An 11,048-nucleotide genomic window follows, 5' to 3' on the forward strand; every position below is an offset into this window, starting at 1 on the left:
TGCTGACGGATTTTACGTTCCTTTCCATCAGCCCCGGTTATTGAGCAGCACCTGTCTATTGATGAGCTGGTTCCTGGGTTTCGAGATTTCCTTGCCCAGATGCGCCTGCCATGAGGCTGCACAGAGTCCCTGCGCGCCCCAATGCGGCAACTCGTGTGGGCGCAACACTGGCCCTTTACTCTTTTTTAATGATTTTCGTTTATTTTTCTGATCATGAATAAACAAGTGCACATTACTGAGCATTTGGAAATATTACAAAGTATGAGGAAAAATGGAAATCATCCATAATTTCACTGCTCAGAGATTACTACTACCAACAGAATGAACTCTCTCTATATATGCGTATGTATGTGTGTGTATGTATTTATGCATATTGTATATAATGGAGAGATTGTATTTATATATATTCTCTCTATTTATACATATATTTAATCAAATTGGGTTCATGTTTATAAAATCCTATATACTACTTTTTGATACAAGCATTTATCCTTTGATTACATCTTCTTCAAAAATATAACTTAATGTCAGCATTATATTCATTTGTGTAGACTACCATAATGTACTGATTGGATTCCCTACTGTTGGGCAGTTATATTTTCCTCCACTTTTTCTATCACAAGCAATGCTACAGAGAGCAGCCACGCGTGTGTACTGTAACTTTGCATGTGGGCACCAATCTTTTGACACGTTGAAAAGCACATTTGTCTTCAGAGGTAGAATTTTGTCCTCACCCGAAATGAAGCTCAGAAGATACAACCCTGGTGGGCCGTGCAGAGTTTCAAAGGGCTTTCCAAAGGCGTTGTACATGAAGAAGGCTGTCCCCACCATGGTGACAACAACGAGGATCACGGAGAAGAGAAGGACATTGACGTGGATGCTCACTGGAATCACTTTGAGCAAATCCGGGAAAACTGAAGATAAAACAAAGATGAGAAGAGATTTCATTAGCGGTCGTCTGCAAGGGTGATTTAAAAAGTTAAATCCCTCTTTTTTTAACCTCAAATATCACTAAAATCCTTCAGATGAATACATTCTCACTTACTAATTTACAAGGGATTTACGAAAAGGTTTAAATATGGGATTATTTTATAAAACTTCCAGTAAAAACTGGCAAAGGAGAGATTTGAGGGAATTTTTCTTCTGTCCTTGGTCATATGTAATTACTTAAATAAACAAGTGCTGGCTTTATAATCAAAAACTACATATTGATGACCAAACTTTTAATGACATTGCCGGGTAGTCATCTTTTTTTTAATGTCTTAACTTGTGATGACATCTTCAGTTTGGGTTTATCTGGGAGAGTTTAAATATCAGGAGGTTTTTTATATTTCCTTTCCTACAAAAAAAGTTGTTTCTAGTCTACACTAAGATTAAAGAATGGGGTATTTTCAGTCAACTTCAATATTTTGATGTAGCACAAGCTGTGGGGAAAATAATTGCTGGTGATACAGGAAATATTTTCCGTTCAGAAAACACACCAAATCTATTTCTAGATTTTGTGTTCAGGGCAAGTTTTTCTTGTTTGCAGAGGAAATGAAATACTTTATCACTGTGGGGTTTCTCTTATTTGGTGAGGCATCAGCGTGCTCGGCATCAGCAAACATGGCAAGACCACTCTGGGAAGTCTAGTTCAGTCCCTTGTAGTTTTCCAAACATTTATCAAGTACTTTATTTTTTGAGCACCAACTATGTTCTAGGTGCTGGAAATAGAAAACAAGCTAGACAAGGTCCCTGTCGTCTTGCGGACTTTATAACCTGACGGGAATAGATGGACAAGCAAACAAACAAACAAGTGCAAAGCTTCCTGGCAAAGACGGCACCGTCAACTGGTTCCTCCTTTTACACACATGTCAATTCCCCTTTAAGAGGTCGAATTTGCTCCTCAGCCCCCTTGAACCTGGGCTGGCCTGTGACTGCTCTGACCTCTTGAATATGGCAGCAGAAGCACACCATGCCAGCTCCAGGCCTACCCGATAAGAGGACCAGCCGCTTCCGTTTCTCTTGGCGGCTTGAGCCGCCCTCAGGAAGTCCGGCTACGGTGCTGGGGAGAGAGGCCACCCGAGGAGCACCTGCCCTGGGAGGGAGGAGTCTGGGACGCCCAGCCCAGAACGGCCCCTGGGTGCCTCCAACCCCAGCAGCTATTTAACTGCAGCGGAGGAGAAAGCCAGTCAAGAACTGCCCAGGGCAGCTGATAGTTTCATTTTCAGCCCTGAGTTTGGGGGCTAGTATGTGGTCACAATAAGACACTTTTGGAGCCATAATGCTGTGGAGAAGTAAAACAGGGGGAGGGGATTTGGAGTGACTGGATGATGGATGAGGCGGTCAGGAGAGTGACAGCTGAGCTGACACCTGACTGTTGAGAAGGAGGTGACCGTACAGAGCTCGGGAAAGAGGATCCCAGGGAAGAGGAGCACAGCCAGGGCAGGAGTGAGCCCGTGAGCCTGGAGCATGAGGGCAGGCGGAGGAGCGCTGTGCTGGGAGCAGATCGTTGCACCCGCTCGTCCTGGTCTGCTGACTGTGGCGCAGAGCTGCGTTTAATTCTAAATTCCTGTGGAAGCCACTGGAGGATTTTAAGTAGAAGGATACAATCTCTTTCCTGATGTAGAGAGATCATCCTGATCTGGCTGCTGAGCAGTGAGTATGAGGGTGGGGGGTAGGAAGCAAGTGGGGCATTGGGGAGACCTGCAGGGGCTATTTCCAGTGGCAGGAGATGGGGCCTGGCCTAAGGTGGTCGTAGTGAGAGCTTGTCAGATATGGAGTATATCTTGGAGGTAGAAGACAGGACTTGTTGGAAGAAAGGACTCAAGGATAACTCCTAGACTGTTGGCCTGAGCAACTGAATCAATGGTGATGCCATGAACGGAGGCTTAGGTGCCTCCGTGGTCCACCCCTAGTCCTGGCCCTGGTTCTTAAAGCCAGGGGAATAGCTATCACCTGTGGAGAAGCTGTGGTCAGAGGAACAGAGAGCCCAGGGAGGAAGCCCGGGGCTCCCCCACGTTTACCTACACAGAAGAACGGAGAGGCTGGCCAAGGAGACTGGGACAGGGAGCTTGTGAGTGAGGAGCAAACCCATGAGAGGGACAGCAGGAAGCCAAGGGAAGAGAATGTTCCAAGGAGGAGGGAAGTGGTCAGCTGCACAAATGCATGTCCCGCGACCACAGGGCTCTGCTCCTGACCATGCGTCAGAGTGCGATGGGTGAGGGAACTGCACTGGTTCAGAACAAACCCTTCAGCACTGCTGGACCTAACTAACTAGATAAGTATGTGCATAAAATGTGCTTAGTGCCCCCAGATGCGGAGTGCCCCTCGCTGAGTACAGACAGGGGCATTCGTGTCCTGATGGTGTCCACTCGGTGTCCTTCCTCAGTGTCCTCACTCAGAGTCACGGGCAGGTCATTTGACTGCTGAGGTTTAGTTGCACTGTATTTTCTTTATCTTCTCACAGTAAAAGGAATGCACACTAAAACTATGAGATACCATTTCAACAAACCATATTTACAAAGATCAAAGCATGCAGCAATATTCTGCGCCAGCTAGGGCGTGGGGAAATGGGGACCCTTGTGCAGTTTTCTTGGGAGTGTAAATTGGTACAATTTCCTTCGAAGCTGTTAGGTAATACCAACGAAGAATTAAAATGCACATATCCTTTAGCTCAGCAATTTTATTTTCAGCAGTATATCCTATGGATATTTTTGCACATGAATTGAATAAAATATTACAAGGATATTCATTGAAGCATTTTTTTTGGTAAAAGCAAAACATTGGAAGTAACATACATGTCTATCAGTATGACATCCATACAATGAACATGTCAACGATTATAAACAATGAAGTGAATCAATTCAATGAAGTGATGGAATTATCATCAGCAGGTGATGTTAGATGAATAGCACAAAGCAAACAAAGAGAAATGTGCATCATTCTATCATTTGGGGAAAAGCCAAAGGGGAACGTAGGCAATAACAAACTATAATTTAAGTACCGTACTTATCTGATTTAATTCTCTCAACAACCCCATGAGATAGATACTGCTATTAATCCCACTTACCAGAGGAGAAAAACTGGCCCCCAGAGGTGATGTCACCTGCCCAGGGTTTATACTCGGTAAGTGGCAAAGTGGAGATTTGAACTCATGTCTTAGCTTTTGCCCACCATGCTACAGCAGCCTCAGGAACAGGCATGCTTGTCTAGGCAGAGGCTATTTCTAGAAGGCTCCGTGTGGAACTGGTAACATTGCTTCTGGGGAAGGAGACTGAGGGCTGCTTCATTTGTCCCTTTTAGTTCTGTTTGGAAAAATGTTTTTTTGCTGTCCTGCAAGTGTTATCTATTCTATGAATACATAAATACTTTAAAAAATAATTGAAAGAATAAATGAGTGCGTAAAAAATTCCTGTGACTGTTTTAGATTAAAAGAGACTTAAGAGGCTTATTAACCAAATGCAATGTATGAACATTGTTTGTGATTTGAACAAACCGTTTATAAAAGACGTTTTTGAGATAACCAAGGAAAACTGACCACGGACTGGGTAGTAGATGATATTACGTAACTATTATTGATTTTGTTGGTTATGTTAATGGTATGGTTGTTGTGTTTTTAAAAGTCCTCATCAATTAGAAATGATATGGATAGGGGGCTGACCTCGTGGCTGAGTGGTTAAGTTTGCGCGCTCTGCTTCGGCAGCCCAGCGTTGGCAGGTTCGGATCTGGGGTGTGGACGTAGCACTGCTCGTCAAGCCAGGCTGTGGCAGCGTCCCACATGAAGTAGAGGAAGACTGGCACAGATGTTAACTCAGCGACAATCCTCCTCAAGCAAAAAGAGGAAGATTGGCAACAGATGCTAGCTCAGGGCCAATCTTCCTCACAAAAACAAATTGATGTTAATAAAATATTTCTTTAAAAAAAAAGAAATGATATGGATGGATGGGTGGGTGGATGGATAGATAGATAGATAGAGATAAAAAGAATTCCTCAGCTCCATTTGGAAGAGTAGGGTAGTGGCAATGTGGATGTTCGAGTTCACAGGTGCTAAGCCTCTGTCATCAGTGACCGCAGTGATCCCCTCTGCCCGTGTTCTTGGGGCACAGAGTGAACCAGCTAGTCTTGCACTACGATCTCCTGCCCTCCGAAGCTTCCAGCTGCTGAGACAGCTCAGTTGATCCAACTGCTGTTCTTGACTCCATCCGCTGCTCACTTGGTTTTTACCAGCAGTTATCAACAAACCTGCTTCCGTCTATCTCCCCACCTGCAGAAGAGGTGGCAACATTTTCGTCTCTGATAGGGTAGCTAGGTGAAGGCTGTCTGAAAATTGAGGGTTGTAACCAAATTGAAAAAAGTTGCGCCGATTTGCCTCCTGGAAAGAAAAGCCAGAAGCTAGAATAAATTGGCATGTGGAGCATTTTAATTCTTATGAAGTCTCTTAGAATTCCCACTCTTGTGAGAAAGTCACCTGGCAGAGCACTAATCCTGCATGTTACACTTAGATTTTAACAAGTTTCCTCTTTGATGAGAATTCCGTGAGTCTGTAAGGACCGACCAGAACTCTGGCAACAACCGTCCATTTTTCAACCAGCACTAACAGGACTTCTCCTTGGCTGAAGCTGAGCGCAGACCACTCACATTAATATTGGGAGACGTCACTTTAACGTATTGGATACCGTGTATGGTAGGAGGTGGATTTGTTTGGTCTTTTAGGTTTAGGACGACAACACAGAAAAAGGATTTGAACTTTTTGATCTTCGGAGGGGCTGTCATTAACCCAGCAGTCACTTCTAACTTCTAGAAATTACTTGATTAGCTGTTGACAAGTGAAAGGGAGTTACTTATTACAATGGGCAGCTGATGCCCACTAGCAGCACAGGCCCGGTCTGCGCGTTCACGGTTACTCTCCCTCTTTCATTCTCTCATCACTGATTTCCTCCACGCTGACTATGAGTCAGTGGCTCCAGGTCTCCTCATCTCTAACCCGGTTCAAGACCCTAATTGTCCTTCTTCTCTCTCCATTGTTGCATCACCAAACTTCTTCAAGTAACACTAAGAAGAATAAATGTAACAGCCAAAAATTATATAGCATTTGCTGTATTCCAGGTACTTTATATATATTATATCAATTAAACTATGTTTTAATACAACTAAATTAAAGCATAAGTTACAGTTAGAGATTTAAACTTTTCAATTCTTACAATAATACAGGAAGGTAGTGTTTTATCCCCAATGTATAGATGAAAAAACCCTGAGTCACAGAGAAGTTAAGTAACTTGCCTGAAGTCACACAGTGGCATTGCTGCCTTTGCTTTTTACTGCCCTCCCCTGTTTAAGATTAAAGTAAAATTAACACAGTAGCAATTCTCTCTTTTTATGTATAGTTCTGTGAGTTGTGACATCCGCATACAGTGCACAATCAAGATGCAGAACAATTCCACCATTCCGAAAACTGCCCGTTTCCCCTCCGTAGTCAGCCCATCCCCCACCCCAGCTCGTGTGTGTGTGTGTGTGTGTGTGTGTGTGTGTGTGTGTGTGACTTTCTAAGAAATGAAGTGGCTGTCCCATTTCACCTTCCCACCAGCAATGTCTGAGAGTCAAAGTTGTTCCACATTCTTGCTGGCACTTGGCAGGTTTTTAAAAATGGTAGCTATTTGATGGGTGTGTAGTTTATCTCATTGTAGTTGTAATTTGCATTTGCCAAATGACTAATAATGTTGAGCATCTTTTTGTGAGTTTCTTTCTGTGTGTTTATTTGCCTTCCATATATCTTTTTTGGTGAAGTGTCTGTTCGTATCTTTTGTGTTTTTTTATTGGATTTTTTATCATTATTATTGCATTTTGAGAATTCTTTAAGCATGCTGGATACAAGCCCCTTATCAGATAACTAATTCACAAATATTTTCTCTGAGTATCTGGCTTGTCTTTTCAGTCTCTTATCAGTGTCTTTTGGAGAGCAGTTCTTATTTTTATGAAGTTCGATTTATCAATTTTTTCTTTTATGTATCACGTTTTGCACGTCAAATCTAAGAAGTCTTTGCCTAATGCAAGGTCACAAATATTTCTCCTATGTTTTTCTTCTAGAAGTTTTTCAGTTTTAGGTTTCCACTGAAGTCTATGATCCATTTTGAGTTGTCTTTCATATATTGCCAAGGTTAATTAATTTTTTTGGCTATGGATATCCAGTTGTTTCAGTACTTAAAAAGCTGAACACAGACTAAACATAGGACCCAGCAATCTCATTCCCAGATATTTGTCTAAGAGAATTAAAAACGTATGTCCACACAAAAATCTGCCTGCAAATGTTTACAGTGGCTTTCTTCATATTCCCCCCAAACTGGAAGCACCTTAAATATCCATCCGTTGATGATGGATAAACAAGCTGCAGCCGACGCATAGAATAAAACCCTACTCAGTAATGAACAGGAACAGACTGTCGGTACACACAATAATACGGGCGGATCTGAAATGCGTTATGCTAACTGGAAGTGACCAGACTCAAAAGGCTGCATGTTGTATGATTCCACGTGTACGACATTCTGCGAAAAGCAAAAGGATAAGGACAGAAAGCAGATCAGTGGTTGCCCAAGGTTGGCAGTGGGGAGGAGGTTGACTACAAGGGGCACGATGGAAACTTTGGGGGTGATGGGGTGTTCTGTATCTTGATTGTGGTGGTATTTACATGCCTCTATGCATTCGTCAAAATTCACAGACCTGTACACCTAAAAAGGGTGAATTTTACTGTGTGTAAATTATACCTCAGTAAATCAGACTGAAAACACGAAAGAGGAGGAGGAACAAGGTCTGGAATGAGCAGGGTCTTCCGGCTGTGAGAGACCTGCAGCAGAGGAGACCACTTGCATGCAGGAAGGAAGAGCGTCATGAAGAAGAAAAGAGCAGTGGGCGAGAGTCAGGCCCCAGGTTCTAGTCCACTGTGTGACGCTGAGCAGATTGATGGGTCCCTGGTTCCCTCTGTAAAATGAGGGTGTTCCATAGGGCGACCTGGGAAACGGCCAGGCATTTGAAATTAGACAGAGGAGGCTCCCATTCCAGCTTCTTTTCTAACTGTGAACTCCCTACACCTGAGTTCCTTCTCTGACAAATAAGACTAATTCCACCTTTCTCTCAAGCTTGCGAGGATTCAGTGGCATGAGTGAGTGAAGTGCCTAGTGGACAGCACTAGGTGCCCAGCAGAGGGTCACTATGGTGCAGCCCTATCTAAGGCCAATTCCACCAGCGTTCAGGAGCCGTACCTCCCCCTCACAGACGCTGCTGCGGAGTTCTCGCCTCTCTCTGCCACACCATCCCTTTCCCCCTCTCTATTGGAGCAGCCCCATCAGCACACAAACGTGCTGTCATTTTCTCACCAAGTGCTCCTCCAGCGGTGGCCCCTTTCTCTATTTCCCTCCCAGCAAACCTCTCAGGGAGGTGCCTATCCCCTCAGCAGCTCATTCCCCCTGGCACTTTCTCTCTCGAACACACAGCACTGATGCTACAGTTCCCAGGGCACCAATGAGCGTCAAGCTGCCACACCCACTGGTCCATTCTTTATCCTCATCTTTCCTGGTCTACGTGTGACACAGCAGCTCGCCCCCTCCTCCTGGAAATGCTGTCTTCCCCTGGCTTCCAGACACGACATGCACCCCTCCCTGCTGCTGTCTCCGTCTACTTGGCGGGTTCATCCTCATCTCCTGAGTCATCGGGGGACGACTCAGTTCTTGTGCCTCTCCTCCTCTCCTTCACTCACTCCCCTGGTCCTCTGGCCAGTATCGTGGCTTTTCCTAGCACACTCTTAAATGGCTATTTCCAGCCCAGACTTGTTCCTGAATCCCACCCTTGCACGTCCTCCCATCACCTATCGCACCTCTTGACTGGGACATGGAGCAGGCATCTCAGTGCGTCCCAAACCGAACCAGCAGTCTTCCCCTCCTCACACTTGCTTCCTTTGGCCTTCTTCATCTCAGAACAGCTGCACTTCCCTTCTTCCTTGGCATTATCCTTGATTCCTCTCTTACTCTCACATTTCGCGTTCGACCCATCAGGAAGACCTTTGGCGCCACCTTCAGAATCTGACCCTTCTCCCCGTCTCCGCTGCTCCACCCTGGTCTAAGCTACCACCTTCTCTCCCTCGGAGGAGTGCGAGGGCTTCCTAACTGGTCTCGCTGCCTCCACCCCTCCTTCCTACAATCTGCTTTCAGCCCAGCAGCCAGAGGAATCTTTAAAAAATGAATTGGTTTATATCAACGCCCTGCTCAAACCCCTCCAGTGGACTCTAACCTCACCCAGAGCACAAGCCAAGTCAGTACAACGGCCCACAAGGCCATCCATGACGGGACTCCTTGCCAGGCCCCTGACTTCATCTGCTGCTCATTCCTTGATCAGTGGGCTCCAGCCACTGGCCTCCTTCCTGTATGTCAAACATGCCAGGAATATTCCTACCTCAGGGCCTTTGCACTTACTGTTCTGTCTGCCTGGATATTCCCCAGGTATCCCCATGACTTGCTTCCCCACCTCCATGTCTTTACTTCACTGCCGCCTTCTCCAGGAGGCTTTCTTTAACCACCGTATCTAAAGTTACAGCCCCCGCCCCTTCGCCTCCTCACACCCTCACCCCTTTTCTTGCTTCTATTTTTCTCCTAATCACTCTGCCCCCATGAAATTTCAATACCATAGATTTATTGTATTTTGGTTTCTGTATTGTATTTACATCTGTGCCTACACATATGTCACATTTCCCCCAAGTTTTATCGAGATATAATTCACATACATCACTTGTATAAGTTTGAGGTGTCCAGCATAGTGACTTGACTTAAATGTGTTGTGAATGGTTATCGCAAAAAGTTTAGTTGACATTCGTTATCTCACCTGGATACAAAAAGCTGTTTTTCCTCCTTGTGATGAGAACTCAGAATCTAGTCTCGGAGCAACGTTGCTAGATATCGTACCGCAGAGTCAGCTGCACTCACCATGTTGTGCCTCACATCCCCAGGACTTATTTATCTTATTCTGGAAGTTTGTACCTGTGACCACCTTCATCTAGTCCCCTCTCCCCCTAACCCCTACCTTTGGTAACAGCAAATCTGGCCGCTTTTTCTATAAGTTTGATTTTTAAAAAAAATAGATTCCACATGTAGGTAAGATCATACAGTATTTGTCTTTCTCTCTCTGTCTGACTTATTTTACTTAGCATGATGCCCTCAGGGTGCATCCATGTTGTCACAAACAGCATGATTTCCTTCTTTTTCATGGATGAACAATAATCCATTGCACACATATACACTTTTTAAAGAGTAAGGGGTGGTTTTTGCTTCCAAGAATCAGTTTTCCCCTCCTCAGGGGGATCGTTGCTGTGTGGAGAACGCAGCTGTGGCTGTGGACACACATGTTGGGTGGAGACAGTCGCTTGGAGTGGGATGCAGGGATGCAGTCTGATGTGGGCGGCTGTGGACACACATGTGTTGGGTGGATGCAATTTGCTTGGACTGGGATGCAGGGATGGAGTCTGACGTGGGTAGCAGGTCTGGAGTTTCTTGGCGGCAGCTCATGGTTCAGTTTGAAGGAAGTTAGGATCACACTGGCAAGGAGGGAAGGAAGAGGAGTGGACGGTCCAGTTAGTGACCCCGGGGCCAGGGGTGTAGACGATGGTTGGCAGTGTAAATTATGACGGAAATTTCTGGTTAAGAACCAGAACTTGTCCATCGCGTCGGGCAGTCACTGTTGACCTTGGTGCAAGCTGTTTCAGGGGGCTGGGGGCAACAGGAGCTAAACTGAAAGAGTTTTCAGGGAGAATCTGGGGCAATGGAGATAGACTAGAGTAGCTGCCAGAGAGGGTGACAGGACCCAGGATGGTTTTTTGGTTTTTTCAGAAATTGAAAGACCTGATTGGCAACTGGAATGGAATTTCAAATCTCTTTATTAAAAGAAAAACTTTAATCTAACATACTTGGGGGATTGTCAACATGTTACGTGGAAACCGACTGCTGTTCAATAACACGTTCACAGTTTGGGATTTGGTAAAAGAATTCATCTCACACCTGAGCGCGACCAAGCTCCTTCCTGTGAGCTGG

The 11,048-nt window shown here is 45.0% G+C and overlaps 1 protein-coding gene across 1 annotated transcript in view; it reads right to left on the minus strand.

The window, feature by feature from the left end:
- Positions 1-11,048, minus strand: part of CLRN1 (clarin 1) — a 37,626-nt gene that overhangs the window by 11,433 nt on the left and 15,145 nt on the right. Inside the window, exon 2 of the mRNA XM_044755107.2 lies at positions 735-914. Coding sequence (XP_044611042.1) covers positions 735-914 — 180 coding nt within the window. The remainder of the gene's footprint in view (positions 1-734; positions 915-11,048) is intronic.

Source organism: Equus asinus, chromosome 21, assembly GCF_041296235.1.
Source record: "Equus asinus isolate D_3611 breed Donkey chromosome 21, EquAss-T2T_v2, whole genome shotgun sequence".
In the NCBI taxonomy this organism is placed as follows: domain Eukaryota; kingdom Metazoa; phylum Chordata; class Mammalia; order Perissodactyla; family Equidae; genus Equus; species Equus asinus.